Below are 18283 nucleotides of genomic sequence, written 5' to 3'. Positions count from 1 at the left end.
ATATATGTACACAAAACTCACCAATATATATTTTGGTAAGTTATTTTGATGGAATGGCCGATCCGATATTTAACTTTATCGCTAATATTGGCCGATATGATACCATGCCAATAATATCGTGCATCCCTAATTTTAACGTTGTCATTTTTTCATCAAACCTGTTTTAGCTTTATAAAACCAACCCTAAGTATTCTTTCAGACAAAATTGTGCTCATCCTGTAGATCAACATGTAGTCTCTTAGCCTCCTTCACACATGATGATGACCCCACAACATTTCCATTCCCTTTTAGAAGGTGGCTGGACCATTAAAATATGAGAAAACCTTTAATGTGATGACACTGCTATGTATTTAGTACTCCCCCAAAAGGTTTTATATGCTTTCTTCCATGCCCTCAGACATTTTCTTTGACCATCACCACATTCTTCTACCATGGCATGACTCTCTTGGACCATGTCAAGATGGACTGCACGATATCACGTTTGTACCATCAACACATATTATAAAACTGGACCCCACTGAATCCCAGAAGTTGAAGCCAGAAGTGAACAGCATCAGAGTTCAACTATTTCTTTAATGGCAAGTTGTTCATAGAACTGTCTACAACAGGAAAATACAGCTGTTCACAAATCTGAACTATGTCTCTAAACTCATGTAGCATCTCTTGTGGCTATGTAGGGCCTCCTCCTCTGCTCTTCCTCTTGCTTTCTCCACATATAAATATTTAAATTGCTAACTTTAAGTTAAGAGTAATCTTTGAAGTAAGGGCTTGCATATTTAAAGCATTTTGATCATTTTTGGCTCAAACGTTAATCAGCAGTTGATCGCATGTGTTTAGAGCTGGTCCAGTTTAGTGTCAGGACCTCCACAGTTTCAGAACATGTTGCTGGCGACCGGCTGCTCTGAATCATGTTAGTAGAAAATTGTATTTAGGCCACCTGTTCCTCCATAACCTTATTACTTTTCCACCAGAGCACAGTCTTTGTTAGAAATCAGCAGAACCACTGTATTAAGAAAACAAAGTTTTTTATTCTCTGTTTTCTCAAAACTCAAATCTCCAGGATATGAAGTGAACTTGAGTTTATACAGTATACTGTATGTCAGTTGTAATTTAGAATGACAAAATACAAATTAAACATTTAAAAAACACTGCATGAAAGTTACCACTCGATTTGGACGCGAGTACGGGAAATAGGCATATGATCGTTAGGAAAACATCGTTTTGAGCACAGCAGCTAGATGTTTCTTGTAATCAGTCACAAAGTTTGTGCACATCTAAGAAGATGGTTGATTATCATTAATGCATCTTCAGCTTTCATATAATCCCACCAGGAGTTGTCAGCTTCTCACCAGTTTCTAAGAGCCACACTTCAGGCTGGGTTGTAGTGGATCAAATAAATGGTTGCTTTTAAAAGTTTTAAACGTTGCTTTTATTCAGTTTACTGTGGAGATAATGCACCCGGCGTGAGCCAGCCAGACATATTATTATGAACGAACATTTATTGAGTCAGTCAAAAATTGCGTCACGAATAGGGGGAAAAAACAAAAAGTATATTAAGTCGCTTGGGACTATACGTCGCAGGACTGGTCAAACTATGAAAAAAAAAACCAGCGACTTATAGTGTGGAAAATACGGCACTGAACACTGATGAGACATGATGACAAACACCTGGGGTGGTTAGAAACTGAGACAGGTGAGACAGGAGCAGAACACAAGGAAGAGAAAACACAGGGAAGAGCAGGACGACACCACAGACAGAAACCCCACACACAGATGTGTTTAAAATAAATTAACCCCCAAATAATCATTTAATGATGTGGAAACGGTGTTAGAAACATAGCAATTCTAATCCAAATCAGGTGAACAGAATTCTAATTTAAGGTCTCCGATAATTTCCTCGTTTAAAATACTTTAGAGATTAATATGAGAGGTAAGATGTTGTTGTTGTAAGCTCAATCATCCAGGTAGATAACAACAAAAAAGGTTAAATCGTGTCATCTGGACTAGTTTCTTTAAGTGAGTAATGTTTCGTCCCCCATCCAGAGGACTTCCTCAGTCTGTGGCCTGCCAACCAGATATGTCCCATAGGTAGCCATCACTGCTGTGTTTCAAGCCAAAAGTAGTTGGAATCTCAAAAGTAGACTTTAAACACGTGCAAAACACCCATCCAAAACAACCAATCATCATGTACAACAATCAAATGCTTTAGGCCAGATGGCCGACTTGCTACTCACAGAAACAGCCTGAGGACAACCAAGGCTAAAGTGGTTCAGAAAAAAGGTTGTAACAACCAGGTTGTAATCTGGTTGGCAGGCCATAGACTGAGGAAGTCCTCTGGATGGGGGATGAAACGTTTCTCTCTTAAAGAAACTGGTCCAGATGACACAATTTAACCTTTTTTGTTAAGATTTGATTGGTGCTGTAAAGTCAGTGCCTCCATTTGTATGATAACTCACTGTGCACCTCCTACAGCGCACAACTTCCTGTGACTGTTAAAAAAAAAACAACTACTTCTAGTAAAATACTTGTTTTAATCTGAAGGAAAATACTTTAGTATGTGACAGAAAAAAACGTGTTGTGCCACAGTCATTCAAAAGGTGCCAGAATCTTTAAATTTAAATTAAATTCATGTTTTTTTTTAAATTGTAGCAACCTCACAGCATCGTCCAGAGGCGCCTACTAGAGGGAAATATCACGCGGCTGCGAGGGGAAGCCCGGGACCCGAGCTCAAGAGTTCGCTCCCCTCTGGCTGACACCAAAGATGGGCCCGCTGAAGCCGAGGAGAGGAGCGAGAGCACAGCGGAGGACTCGACTGAGGAACGGGAGTCTTTCGAGGAAAGCGAGAAAAGCCTGCGATCAGATGAAGAGGATGATGACAGCGAGGCCGGCGCCAGACGTTCAGATGAGAAGCCCGAGAGCACAGAGAGCTCGACCCACCTGGCAGCTTTAATTATTCAATGCAAGGTATTAAACAGTAAAACATATTCTGCATGTAGATATTCACCCACATTTATGCGAGCTGGAAAGAAAAAGACAAAGACAGCACAGTTGTGCTCGTATGACTCACTGCTTAAAGCTCGCTCTTCTTTTACTTCCCCCTTCGGAACATATCAGCTTGGCAGGACTCAGCTTTCAGATGGGATCAGAATCACAGATAAGTGAGTCACAGTGATTATAAATTCAGCTGGTTCGTACATGAACACTAATAAGATTCACTGCAGGTGACTTTTAGTACAAAGAGGTTGGAGCTTAAAATGGCCAAACTGTGTGGTTTCCAGGGCTAAATAATAATAATAATAATTAAAAAAAAGAGATATAAATCATACAAAAACACCCCAACTTCACCTGATTTGCCAGCACGGCTGTAAAAATAATGTATATTTTTTAATCTAATCAGTTTTCAGGAATAAATTTGTATTCATGCTTTAAAATACTTTTTATAAATGATATTACCTCAAGAACTGAAGTACACAAAAATTTTACTGGTGGTTTACACCTTCATCCACAAATTTTAAATGTTTAGCAACGAAAAAAGGGTGGGCTGAAACCACTAGGAAACTGAGAATTCTGACACTAAAAAAGAAGAACATATTTACTGTCTCACATAACAAAACTGGACTTCATGCCCAAAATCTGCCCAATAATTGTATGTACTGTATTTATGAACAGTCAAACTACAAATCATTCATTTAGAAACGCTCAATAATGTCTTAGTTTTTCTCTGATTTAGCTTAAGCTAATTCAAAGACATGCATGTCTAATGTCAGTCAAACAGTTGTGAAGAACAGTAACATTTGTGCAACCACCAGGCTTAATGAATGGGTAAGTTTGAGAAATGTCAGCATAGCAATGATAAAACACGGCTTTGTTATTGCTTGCCAAGAAGGAGCATTTGTATAAAGAAAATAAAGCAGGTTCAAAAACAGATCTCTGAGGCACCCCACAAATAGAGGTGACAGAACAAAAGTACCGTCATCATTCAAAAGCCCTTTGATTTGAAAGATATGGAGTAAATCAAGCAAGAGCTACACCAAAAACCCTAACCCAATTTTGTAATCAGTCAGTAAGAATAACATGATCAACTGGATAAAAATAAGCGGACAAATTTTAAAGACCATAAAATCGAAATTTCACCTTGATTTAAGTTTAAGGAGTGCTGTCTTGGTGCTGCATTTTTGTCAAATTCCAGATTGAAATGTGTCCAATATGTTGTGCATTCAATCAAATCCAGCAACTAGTTACACGTCTAAAAAATAAAATCTTTTATACGAAGGGCGACTTGAAGAAGGGCTGGTAGTTTATTAACAAAGTCTAAATGAGAACTCTTGAGAAGTGTCCAGATGACACACCAAGTACTTTCCTATCTATCTCTCTAATTACTGTTGCTGTAGTAGTCCAGACATTTGGAAGCTCTTTCTTATCACCCACAGCCTTTAAAGCTCCTTTATGAACTCCTCATAACATTGTTCTTTTCTCAGCTTCCACCATGGTCCATGTCCATTCAGATCTGCTCCGATCACCACTCTCTCCTACCTATACTCTCTATCACTTCATCCAGATCCTTCCAAAATTTCTCTATTGTATTTTTTTCCCTCTATGTCACATCCAACTTGTGGAGCATAACCACTGACAACATTTAGCATCAGACCTTCTACTTCTACCTTCAGACACATCACCCTATCTGACACTCTCTTCACCTCTACTACGTTCTTTGCCACCTCCTCCTTCAGTTCCACCCCTACTCCATTTCTCTTTCTATCCACACCATGATAAAACTGTTTGAACTTTGCTTCAATGCTGCGAGCCTTGCTGCCCTTCTACTTGGTCTCTTGGACAAATAAAACATCTACCTTCCTTCTCTGCATCATGTCAGCCAGCTGTCTACCTTTGCCTGTCATTGTCCCCACATTTAGAGTTGCAACCCTCAGTCCTACATTCATGACTTTCCTCTTCTCCCTCTGTCTCCTGACACATTTCCCTCCTCGTGTTCTTCGACTAACAATGTTCGTTGGCATTCTGTTTATCAACAGAACTGGAGGTGATTGTTGTTAACCCGGGCTTCGACCAGCCTGGTATGATGTCGCTTAGATGAACTTGCATAGCTTTGGTAAAAGTGTTCTACTTTGGATGCCCTTCCTGACACAACCTTCACAACCACCCGGGATTGGAACTGACACAAGAATATTTTGATGAATTAACCTATTTATTTATTTCCATAGTCTAGGGAGTTGTGACGCAGAGGTTAGAGAAGTAGTGGGCCTGTGATTGGAAGATGGCTGGTTCAACTCCCAGTACCAACAACATCAAAACGTGGGTGGGATATAGGTGAAACACCCACACCTGTCTCCACCCTCATTTGCCCCACTCTGGGCTGTTGAGTAAGGCCCTTAACCCCTACCATCTGCTCCCCTGGGCACCCTAGATAGCAGCTCTCTGCTCCACACAGAGGGCTATGGTAGCTCAGTGGAAGAGTTGCATTCTGTCCCAAATAAATTGGACCCAACCCGGCCCCAGCCTGTAGCCATCATTTCCGAACCCTACCCGACCTGAAGGATTAACAGTAATTACAGAGCTGAACCTGAACATTAAGTTTTGACTGCTTATATAGTTATTAACAGTCAGTGGACGCATGCGGCTGAGGGGGCAGAAGATTGGAGCTGAGGGGTTGGTCATCCTTTCATGGCCGTCAAAGTGCATTAAATCCATGCTTCTGCCTGCATTCTGCATTATTCAGACACGGACCCTGCTCTGACATGTCAGATATTTTGGGTTTTTTATTTATTATTAACATTTATTTAATCAGGCAAATCCCACTGAGATCACAGATCCCTTTTGCAAGGGAGGCCTGGGCCTGAAAGCAGCCTAACATGCATGTTTTTGGTTGGTGGGAGGAAACCGGAGTACCCGGAGAAAACCCACGCAAGCATGAGAAGAACATGCAAACTCCACACAGAAAGACCCCAGGTCCAACCGGGGATTGAACCCAGGATCTTCTTGCTGTGAGGCAACAGGGCTAACCACTGAGTCATCGTGCTGCCACGACGGGATCTCACCTGTTTGGGTCGTCGGCCGCACGCCTCCGCTGAGTGCTGCTGAATTTCTCTTAAATTACACCACCCCCTTCTAAAGGAAAGAACAAAGATGTCTCATTTGTTTGAATGTCTTTCTTTACTTTAACTGAACTTTCTTTTGCCTCTTTCAAGGCTGGTCAGTGAGCGGTCAAATGGCTGCGTGCGGCAGGTGATTGTATGGCAAGTCACGTTGCCATATAATTGATCGTCAGCTGCGCGTATCCGCTGACGCAATAAAAAGCCTGACACTGGCCCGGCCCACACATTAAGCACATTATTACGGCCCGGGCTTAATTCAGGTCGAGCCGAGCTCCAGGTTTGGGTTAGAAATGACAGTTCTGCTCGGTGATCTATGGTTGCATCAGGAAGGGCATCCGGCGTAAAAAATAAAAAAAATAGCCAAGTCTTCGTGCGACTTAGTTTATTGTGGCGAACCCTGACGAAAGGAGCTGCTGGAAAAAAACAAAACACATTTCCATAGTCTACTTTTCCATCACATTCAGTGCTTCCTTATTAAAACGCTCAGTGCTTCTTGCTTACCCATTCAGCTGATATTTTTAACCTTTAGAGATACAGAGGGGTTTTAGTGACACCGGGACTCAGACAAAAGACCAGGTTTGTGTCTCCTGATAAGCCAGGGAGGATAAAAGAGGCTCGCTGGCTCGCTCCGTCTGTACTCAGAGAGAAAAATCTAAACAAGATTCATGGAAAGTGACTGCTTATTTTCAACAGTGGGGGTGGACAACCTTTGTTCAAGTGATAAAGTACTGATGTATGAAGAAGAGGGTATTTCTAGAAGATTATCTAAAGAACCAGGATCATACAGTATTTAAATTTTTTGTAATCCATTATTCTATAAATCTACTGTACATTAAAATTTACCCATCTTACTTTATTTAGGGAACAGTCTCCAAATGCCTTGTTTTGTTCAACAACCAGTTCGAAATGAAAGTATAAAAGTTTTTCTTTTAATAACAATAAAAAAATGCTTCAGTTGAAAAGTCGAAACTAAAGCTGATTTAATAAAAAACATATTTCAAAAGAATAACACGTTGCTGCCGATTATATTTTCAGTGGCCCAACTGAGCTTTGCAGTTTTCTACTCTGACATTCACAAGATTATTTGAAATCATATTAATACACAGAGGCTGGATGAGTATTTTTTGAGGTAATAAAAAATAGACAATTTGTAAGATTTAATGTAGGAAAATAAGGAATTTATGCAGTGTGTGGGGGTGGTGCCGTCATGCTGCTTCTCTCACATGCATGCTGAGCTACCATATGTTCTGTGCTTCTTAGTCTTCCTTTAATTATTTTAACACACCGTCTCAAAATATGTTGGAGAGAAGGGGCCTTAGATACCCGTTACTGTAAACCAGCAGTTAGTTGCTCTACAGAAACCGTTTCTGTGAAATGAAATATCTCAAAGAAGTGTAAGATAAAGAACAAAATGTTAATGGAATAAGACCGACTTGCCTGCTAGTATCACTGCTGTTAGATATTTTTCTGGAACGTTCAAAAAAAGAAGCATTATAAAGTTTTAGAAACTAGGTAAAAAAAAATTGAGCTGGAAATTATACTTTTCACAAATGTGTTACACTTAAAAGAAGACATGTAGCTTACCATTGAGACATTAGATATGGAATTTATTGTTCTTTCAAGTATAACTATCAAAACTACTACCGATACTTAAATTTGATTGGATTTGTGATAAAAGGACTTCTGCTTTTTGGAGTTGGTGGTTACATGGCATATTGACAAATGCAAAAATCGTCGGCAGCTGTTCTAGCCGTTGTGAGGCTGCCCGTCTTGTGTGAAGGAATGTGCCGTGCGGTAAGCACTCGGACTCAAATGCTTTGTGAACTGCGCCGTAAGCTGGACGCCATTTCTGAGAATCGCAGGCCACTTGTGGCTCCTGAAACTCGCTGGTGAGAAGGAATCGACCTTGGAGAAGCTACAAGCTCGGTCAGTGCTGACCACAAAAATATGGTCGTATGGAGTTGCCATTGAGACGTACCAGTAGAACTATAAGGCAGACAACAAAGTCCATGCACAATATAAGGCAGACAGAAATCAAGCAGAGTCGGCTTGACCCCAAATAATTGTTATCTGAATTTGGCTCCACTGTGTCGGCCTTGAATTGACCAACTATCCCAAACTCTCCTGGATGTTATGTGAACAAGAAGCTCTGCTCCCCTACTCCACTACTCACTCCCTTCCCGAGGACATCTGTGGACCTGTATCAGAGTTGAGCCGGCTGATAGACACTGCACCATCTTGTATCAGGACTATAGGGGCTATCTGGCAGTGTCCACAGGCAAACTCACCACCTTCGTTGGCCTTCTTCATGCATATGTATTATAATGTCATCAATATGTTGCTATTTCTGTGCTGAGTTAATTTTTTGCAACTTTCACACTGTATCCCATTTAGGACACCGTATGAGATAGAATTTTTTTACACCTCCTCTTCCCTCGTGCTTCTCTTTTCTTATCTAAACAAAAAGGGCAGCGCCTCCCACGAGGCTGCAGCCTCAGACACCTCCGTCTCCCCATGTTTGTTTGTGCTTTACTTGGATGGGCTGTTCTGAAATGTAATTTCCTTGTGCTTTGGCACAATGACAATAAAGCTGATTCTGATAAAAATACATAAATATTAACTAAGAAATACTATAGCCTCCTCAAGGGCCTTGCTCAATTGTTTGCTTTCATTAAAATAACTGAGCAACAGAGGAAAGTGAAATTTTGAATCTCTTCCCTTATTCTACAGTTTTAATCCATTAAGGTAAAAAAAAAAAAACCTTTTAAAAACAGGGTCATACTTAACAATGTTCCTAAATTTAAACTAATCAATGTTGTTTTGAATCCTAATATAAAAATACAAGGTTTCAAAAGGATAAGAAATTTATTACCACAGACATTGTTTAAAATGAAACCATACATTAATTAAAAAACAATGTAGCTCCAGACCAGGAGCACAAACCTCTAAGATCAACACAGTCCTCATGCACCATTGAACGGAAAGGTTTATTTATATTTGTAAAGGAAAAGCAACTGAGTATGTTCCATTAATGCACACCAGACAAAATCAATTTTGAAAAAAAGTATGTTAGTTTAATTCTTGTTTATTGTGCTGTGAACCAATCAACACATATTTTGTTATTAGAGTGGGTTTCAATGAAAGCACTGAGCTTAAACCTAAGACTAAATTAAATCAAAAAGCTCTTGAGCTGATTGGAGATGCAGGACTGTCTGGTAATTATTAATTAACACCACTTTTCACAGTCATTAGATCCACTGGTGTAAATGAATAGTGATTAAAGACACAAGGAAACGATGTCTGGCATTCCAACAAAAAATACAAAGCTCTTATAACTGCTGTGCTTTTTAAAAAAAAATGCCAATGTGAATATATGACTCGCTGGTTAATATTTGATGCTCCAGTGATGCATAAATCTGAACAAAGTGCACACAACAAGCAAAATCAGCATTTTCATCATCTTCTGTTTGCAACACGAGACTTAACATAAGCTAAAAATCCACAACAAATCAGGATATTTTCAATCGTACACAGAATCTTCGAAGCTGGTTACTTTTTAGCTTAATGTTTAACTACTGGGCTGCTAACTCAGATACCTGCAGCTACTTATCCATAGGAGCAGCAAAGCATTCAATTGGTTTGGAAAAATTCCACAAATAGGAAGTTTTTTTTATTTTTATTGGGGACTGCCAGAAAGGCAGCCCCTATTATTATCCACCTGCAAAGGGTCTTTCTCTTTTTTCAACTTTAATACAGCCCGAACCACATTGTGTACCCCCACAAATGTTATATCAAAATGACCAGCTCAGTGCTGTCATGTGTGCTATTACTTTTATTGGCATTGCATGGCAATGTAATTTGCAAACAAAGACACCATTTTTCTCATACAAAATGCCTGATGGAACTCTTAACAGTCTCTAACTGTCACAGCTCATGAACAGCTTGTTGGATTTGTTTGAAATGGGGATGCACGATATTATCGGCACGGTATCGGTATCGGTCGATATTAGCGTTAAAGTTAAATATCGGACATCGGCCATTACATCAAAATAACTCACCGATATAAAATATGCTGTTTTGGTATAGACAACCCAGTGACAAGGATGCCTGCAGCGCCAGCACAACGAGACGACGTCACGTGCGCTACCTGATCCGATCACAGCCGAGAAGAAGAAATTAAAATGTCGGCGGTGTGGAAGGTTTTTTTTTTTTCGTTGAGGATGTCGGATTCCAAAGATTTTTGGACTATGTTGAGCCTCGCTACATCCTCCCCAGTCAGATATATTTTTCCAACGTAACTTTACCCGCGTTACAAGCCGTCATTTCCGACATTATTGAGAAGCTAATAGCTGATAGTTCTTGGGTGCGTTTTACCACATACATTTGGACGTCAAGTGTTAGCCACGTTAGCATGATTAGTCTTACGGCACAATGGATAGACAAAAACTTGGAACTTAAAAATGCTATCATTCTGGCACAGGAGTGCAGATGATCCCACACTGCAGCTAGGAACCTGGAACAAGGCTCCGCAAGTGAGACAGCATTGCAGGTGACTAATGCTAATAAATAACATTTAACACTTTCCATGTAATATAAGTTAAAGCCTTATACTGGCTGTTATTGAATATATGTCACCAGCTCTTACAGCTGTTACACATTTTTTGTAGCAAATAAGCCTAAATAAGAGAGAAGGCTATGTTCTGACAAAGGAAAGTATATAAAAATATCAGTATCGGTTATCGGCCAAATAAGTTTTAACATATCGGCATATTTTATATCGGCCAAAAATCCAATATCGTGCATCCCTAGTTTGAAACTCACAGAAAGTAATCATCAGATGCATCTCTAGAATTGATTAACATTAAGAGCCATTTTGTTTCAAGATGGCTGCCACAGCTACCTCAGAAAACACAAAATTGACTATAACAGTCATTCTTTGAGATATTGAGCTGAAATTTGGTATGGTCGTTGCTGACAGCGAGTTGTGATGCATTCCTAATGTAAATCAAATATCCAAGATGGCCACCTGAGCTAAAAAAAAAATACATTACATCAGTCATTTCTAGAGATATTTAAAAGCTGGTGTGGTGGTAGCTGAGAGCAATCTCCAAAAAAAAATACTGACTTCAAATAAAAATTCAAGATGCCCACCAAATCTTAATTTTAAATGGCTTTAGCTCAGCTATTTTCACACATATAGAGTTTAAATTTTGTGTGGTGGTAGCTTAGAGCGAACCAAAACACAGTACTGTCAAATCCAAACAATGGTCACAACGTTGCAGTCTAAAGTTTCTCCTGGAACTTTCTAGTATATCTTTTTTATTCAAAGTTAACTAACTAGTACTAAGTTAGCTAACAAGTACAAAGTTAACTACCATATTATTTGGCCTATAAGTCGGAGGTTTTTTGCATAATTTCCATGCCCTGCGACTTATATGGCGAAGCGACATATTTTTGTTTTTTTCCCCCCATATTTATAAACCAATTTTTGGCTGAGATATGTAATTCTGACTGAAAATATTGAACACTACCAAAAAAGTCCGTGCTCAATAATCCAATCAATATTGAACACTACCATTTTCAGCCTCTAGATGGCACTCGAGTAGTATGGCATGCCGTTGTGTAATGTAACAGGTAAAAGTGGCTATTAATGACATAGTCGGCTTGCCATAGACTGCCACCGTTGTCCAGCTTGCTTGGAGCAACCGTCAAATCAGCTTAATTTTTCTGTGCCGCTAGTTTGACCATTGAAGTTCATTTATTAAGTAAAAGTTCAACTGAGACGCACCTTTGTTATAAAGTAGAGCAAACAAGTAATTGTTTTAGGCTCTTATTTTGTTAAATTTCAAAGAAATGTGCAGCGTTCCTCCTTTCTGATTTCCTCCCTCAGAGTTTGCTCCTGGAGCACCAAGGCAGTGAATACTTTTGAAATGCAGCTGATTTGACCATCAAGTGTATTTATTAAGGAAAAGTTAAAAAAATTTGAGCAAACAAATAATTGTTTTAGGTGCTTATCTTGTTAAATTTAAAAGAAATGCACAGCAAGTCCTCCCATGCATGCGTCTAATTCCACGTATCGGCTTTTGAAATGCAGCTGATTTGACTGTCAAAATGCATTTAATAAGGAAAAGTTAGACTGAGCCACACCTTTGCTATAATTTTGAGCAAACAAATAATTGTTTTTAAGTGTTACTCTTGTTAAATTCTTGTTAAAGTCCTCCTGTGCACGCGCCATTTGGCAGGCAATTGATTTTTGGCACAACACCGGCCCACATTTCTGGGTTCGGACACATTTCTGGGTTGTCAGCGGTGACGCGTAACAAACATGACGCGTCAGCGGTGACGCATAATAGATGCAACATATACAGCAAAGCGACATATTTATGGATTTTTTTCACTTTATTGGACATATTTGGACTTATGCGACTTATAGGGCAGAGTGACGTGTACTGCGGAAAATACGGTAACAAATACAAAGTTAACTACAACTTTAATTAGCTGTGACAGTTTTATGAGTTCATGGACAATAAATGGACTGAGTAAAAAAGGAGAAATCAGTATTTTTTAAAGGCTCCCCAGAGCTGAGAGCATGCGCTTTTGTGACAAATTGTTTCCTTGTGTGCAGCAGTAACAGAGTGAACTGAAAAATCACACTGTATTAACTCCAAAATCCCCTTTCTGTCTCCCGCACAGTGCTGCGAAACTGAAGTCAAGGCATCCATCAACACAGGCAGCATACACAACCACATCTCCACCTCCTGCTGCCAGAGGCTGGGGTAAGAAACACCTGGCTCTATAAACGCTAACACTTCTACCACACCCACTGACAAGCTCCAAAACGCAGCATCTTATGAAGCTTTTACAGCCAAAGCAACTGCATGCAAATACAGCTCAAATAAATATGTTTGTACCAGGAAAAAAGGTAATAAACAATGCAACAGTAGAAGATTTTTCATTAAAAAAATTAGCTTGAAAGCAGAAATTTATTAACAGCATGTCGGCTGTTAAAGCAAATTTTTAGTCATGATGTTATCCATCTTGAGAAAATATTAAAATGGATAACGCAGCTCAGGTTTTATAAACCCACTGGACTAAGAGTGTTGAAAATGTTTCCTGATTTTAATTTAAAACAATCTCAATGGTAAACGATAAAATGTGCTAAAACACAGCTTTTTCTTGTTCCTTCATTTTTTTAAAGTTACAGCTGCATCAACTTATGACAAACATTTTATGGTACCATTTTACATTAAGGCTCTTCTTATAGATGGCTAACAAATAGTTTATCGATATATTATTAATTCATTTATGAACACTTTATAAATCATTAATAACTGCTTATTATGCATTAATTAAGGGTGACAGAGAGACAAAATTACCAGTTTCTTGCCAAATAGTGAGCCAAATCTGTTCACCTATATATTTCAATTCAATATTATAATATTGTACTTTATCACCGCATTACAAGTATACACAACTAATGTTATATCTTAAAAAAAAGGTTTACAAATGCTTATGGTGCTTACAAGGCAGTAACTTAGTCTGAAATGTTTAATATAACAACTCTAGATGAACTATGTAGATGGAAGATCTGGCTCACTATTTGGCAAGAAACTGGTCAGTTTTGTCTATGTCACCCTTAATTAATGCACAATAAGATGTTATTAATGCTTTATAAAGTGTTTATAGATTAATTAATTACAAACTATTTATTAGCATTTATAAGGGGAGCCTAATTGTAAAGTGGTACCCATTTTATTATCAAGCAACTCTAAATAGTCTCTGTGTGAGTGAAAGTGTGAATGGTTCTCGTACGTCCCCATGTCCCAGTAAGGGGCTTGTGACCTGTCCAGCTCCCCTTGACCCTGAATAAAAACAGTGTGTAAAGAAAATGGATGGAAAGATGGATTTGGACATACAGTAAATCTGTTGCTGCAAAGCTGCTAGAACAGTTGCTCCAACCTTGACATAATTGAAGGTGGTGTGTTTTGTTGTGTGTGCTTTCAGACTGGTGCCCAGTAAAGACAGTTCAACTTGTGGTGTTGGCAGTTCTGTGACAGGTCTGCAGCTGCAGCTGGGCAGCCAAACCGTCAGGTGCTCAGCCCATGTGAAAGGTAAAAATATCTGCTGCAACATGAAATTCAACATTTTGAAAGTCTTTTTTTAAGATTCCTATCTGAAATCTGAGGCTGCACTTTAGCTGTGCAATTAGCTAACGTGCTAATATCAGCTAACGGACTACTACAACTCAAACACAATGTTTAACTTTTATTTTTAATTAACACACATTTAATCCTTCATACCATAAAAATACCTAAGTACTTGTAAGTGAAATGTGAGTAAAAATAACTTACTGTGATGGCTTCCTGTCCTATAATCACTATAAATAAATGTTGGATTATCACATAGGTAAACATGGTTATAAGTTTCTTGAAAAACAAAAAAAATAATCTTCAGACTGTTGCAGGGGCCGCTGCAGTGTAGAGGTAGGGCAGCCGACTTGGCGCCAGAAAGTTGCAGGTTCAACTCCCTGCCATGACCACATGTGGTGTCCCTGAGCAAGACAACTAATCCCTAACTGATCGGCATCTTGTTATACCACACATGTGAGGTAGATGGATTATTTCGACAAAGGAGAAGTGCTCATTAACACAGATTTACACAAATAAAAGAGTTGTGTTTACATTTTTGTTCAGTACATTTATTATGTGTGAAGCTGAATGCTACAACACTAAACCTATTGTTTTTGTTTCTTTTTAATTACAATACACTGATTTATCCTAAATTCACACCCAACACAATTCTCAAATGCGAGAAGGAGAAGAGTGCAAAACCAGGTCTCTCTCGTAAATGAGTCCTCAAGGCTCAGTGGGATTAACCTGTATAAATAAAGGTTGAATGAAAGAAGAAATAAATTCCTGCTAGCTGAAAGTAGCAAAATGGTGACTAAAAGTGAAAATGATCCAAAAACTAACTTAAAGCAAACATTTCAAATAGATAGATAAACGCTAAAAGTCACAAAAGGCTTAAAGTAACAAAATTAATTCTAAAGGCAGGAAAAGAAAACTAAAAGTAGCTAAAGGCTAGCTAAATATAACAAAAGGGTAGCTAAAAGCTAGAAGTAGCAATACGCTTATACAATACAAAACAACAATTTCCTGCAGGATCATTAAAGTTCTATCTTATCTTATCTCTTATAATAACAAGAAGCTAAAATCGGCAAAATGATAATGAAAAGTATCAAAACGCTAGCTAGAAGTAGCAAAAGGCTAGCCTAAAGCAAAAAAATAAAAAATAAAAAATTAAATACTAAATCAAAGTTAAAAGAGTTAAAGTCTGGCTAAAAGGTAAACGTAGCTGAACAGAAGCTAAAAGCTAACAGTAGCAAACATCTAGCTAAAGGCTAAAGTAGCCGAATGATTGTTAAACACTAAAGCTAAACACTTATCAGGTCTCTCTTATAAATGAGTCCCTGATGTTTAATGGGATTAACCTGTATAAATAAAGGTTGAATGAATGAGTACAGGCTGGGTATAAAACTGAATTGTACGGAGTTTTGTACAAAAATTTGGTTGTTTCTTTAAAAAGGAAAAAAAAAAAAAGACAACTAAGTGTAATAACACATTTATAATACAAACCAATAATTCATTTTATATCTCAGAGATGTTCTAGATTAAAAAAAAAAAAAATTCCTGTGTCTGAATAAAATATGAAATATTAGTATGATGACCGGTTGCCATGGTGCCAACAAAAATAAAAAAACATGTATCAAGTAAACTTAATGTGGAGAAAATACTACTTTTGCAGAAAAATTGTGACTCTGACGTTGTTTTCCTAGACCTTCATGAAATAATTTGATGACAAATGGTGCAGGACCTTAAAAAGGCATAAAAACTTCAGTCTATCATCTAAATTTTGTTGCATCACTCATCTCTGGAAGCAAACAGCAACAGTTATTTTTATCGTTTAAAAAGAACAACTCTCCTTGTCTGTTTTCTCTGAGATTTCGTGGCGTGGATTCTGTGCAGGAGAGATTTGTGACGAAAAAAGTGCGGCTAAAGATTTAGTCAATTGCTTTGTCACACATGAACTTAACTCATTGTCCTGAGGAATGCCTCTAATTTAGTCCTTCAAATTCAGTCCATTTCCCGACTCATTGATATTAACGTTGTTAATTTGACACTAAAAAACTCACACTCGTCTTCACAAGTACAAACGCCTTTCATTATCACAGGAAGGAATATTTTTGTAGCACTGATTTCAGTAGAAGTTCAGACCAATTTATGCATGTTCAGATAAAGTTGTTAATAAAGGGAAGTCAGAACGGCTTAAAAAAATAAAAACTCTATTTATTATTCACTCTATTGTTTCCTCTGGGCTCTTATTTGTCCTCTTTTAGATGATGAGCCATTCGAACTGTGCCTGGGTCTGCAGACTCTGCTGGACCTTAAAGTAAGGCCCTCATTTACTTTAAGAATATATTTTAGTCTTACTGTGCATGTCTTGGTGTGTGTATGTGTTTAAAAAAGCTGCTTATCCTGGAATTAGAAGAGCAAATTTTTGGTGTAATGTGAGGAGATGAGGGTTGTTCGAGTGGTACAGCCTGCTCCATGTGCAGATAAACCCAGAGAACAAATTCAGGACATTCTGAGATGTGAGTTTATGTGAACATTAAAAATAATGATATTGAAAGCCATAGAAAAGCCAACTTGTCCATTTGAAGGTGATGCTTCTTTCAATGTTACATGTGTTTTGTCCTCTTGTGTTATGAACAAACTTATTAGAGAGGGAAATTCAGGGTGTGAAAAAAGAGTGCTAACTCGGTTAATCTGCCCAAATCTTTCTGAGAAAATATATTTTTCAAAATTTCACAGTTTTTCCAAAAAGAAATATAATATGATTAGTTGCACACAGAACGGGGGGGGGGGGGGGGGGGGGAATTAAAATGTATGAAAAATTGACATTTTCTGCTCTCATAAATCACAATATCAAGTCATTTATAATAATACAGGAAAAACATCTAGAGAAGTAAATATATTTTCATTACACTTGTCAGCTTTTGCAACTCTGACCTGCAGCACTTCAAAAATTTCCCTCATCAAACACTGTATTGAATCTCTTGTACAATCAATATTTATTTGATAGGAAAAGGATTTCACTTCTCCAGAGAGTTATAACGATGAAACAATAATAAACTGCATTTCTCTTTAGCTCTGAAAAGCTTTATAGCTTCATAAAAGTTATTGTTTTTGTGTGAGTTTATTACTAAGGTTCAACCTTACTGCTTTACAAACCATTATTTTCAGTATTAGTAAGAAAATCATACTGTACATATATATTAGGGATGCACGATATTGGATTTTTGGTTGATATCCCAATATGCTAAAACATTACCATACCAATTTATTTATAAAGCACTTTAAACAGTGACAAAGCACACCAAAGTGCTGTACAGGGACAAACAGAACAAGCACATAGCAACATTATTTGGTCGATAACCGATACCAATATCGATATTTTTTCCCTAGACTTACTTACAGAGGCTACATAGCTTTATCTGCTGTGATGGAGACTAGTTGGTGAATTTCTTTCAGAAGAGAGTTTCAAAAGTACCTTAAAACTTTTGTGGGGGTTCTAACATTCCTATCATGAGTTGCAAAGTCTTGCTGTATTTTTTGCTTAATTTTTAAACATGTTTCTAAAAGTTGTGCAACAAAACTTTCTCTCATTGTCCTGGGCATCTCAAACCCATCTTGGGCTGTTCTCACTTTAGTTTTAGTAGTTGGAGAGCATTCCAGCTGTATTTTGACACCTGCACAGGAGCTCTCTTTATGACAGAAATCATCCCAGGTTATGGTTCCAAATGTATAAATCTTACCAAAATGGTCCAAAGCTGCACCCCTTCAATTCAAGTTGTACTCCAGTAGATTACAACAAAAACAAGGGTGGGCTGAGATAAGTACATCATAGGCAACAAAATAATGTGCACAACCTAAAATATAGTTTTGAAAGACAAATACGCAGACAAAGAAAGTGAGTTTCAGAAACTGTCTGTACAAAATGTGGCCATATGGCATGTTAGTCATAAATACTCAGAATTCAGTGAGCTGCCACAGAAAATTTGCACACTTTAAAAAAAATTATATATATATATATATATATATATATATATATAT

General features: G+C 38.0%; 1 protein-coding gene across 1 annotated transcript in view; it reads left to right on the top strand.

The window, feature by feature from the left end:
- Positions 1 to 18283, top strand: part of nrip2 (nuclear receptor interacting protein 2) — a 52976-nt gene that overhangs the window by 33236 nt on the left and 1457 nt on the right. The window contains exons 2-5 of the mRNA XM_037695687.1: positions 2650 to 2964; positions 12804 to 12886; positions 14115 to 14221; positions 16507 to 16559. Coding sequence (XP_037551615.1) covers positions 2650 to 2964; positions 12804 to 12886; positions 14115 to 14221; positions 16507 to 16559 — 558 coding nt within the window. The remainder of the gene's footprint in view (positions 1 to 2649; positions 2965 to 12803; positions 12887 to 14114; positions 14222 to 16506; positions 16560 to 18283) is intronic.

The sequence above is a fragment of the Nematolebias whitei genome, chromosome 22 (assembly GCF_014905685.2).
Source record: "Nematolebias whitei isolate Nwh7 chromosome 22, NemWhi1, whole genome shotgun sequence".
NCBI classification, from domain to species: Eukaryota; Metazoa; Chordata; class Actinopteri; order Cyprinodontiformes; family Rivulidae; genus Nematolebias; species Nematolebias whitei.
The sequence above is the reverse complement of the archived record's forward strand: the minus strand, read 5'-3'. Positions and strand labels throughout refer to the sequence as shown.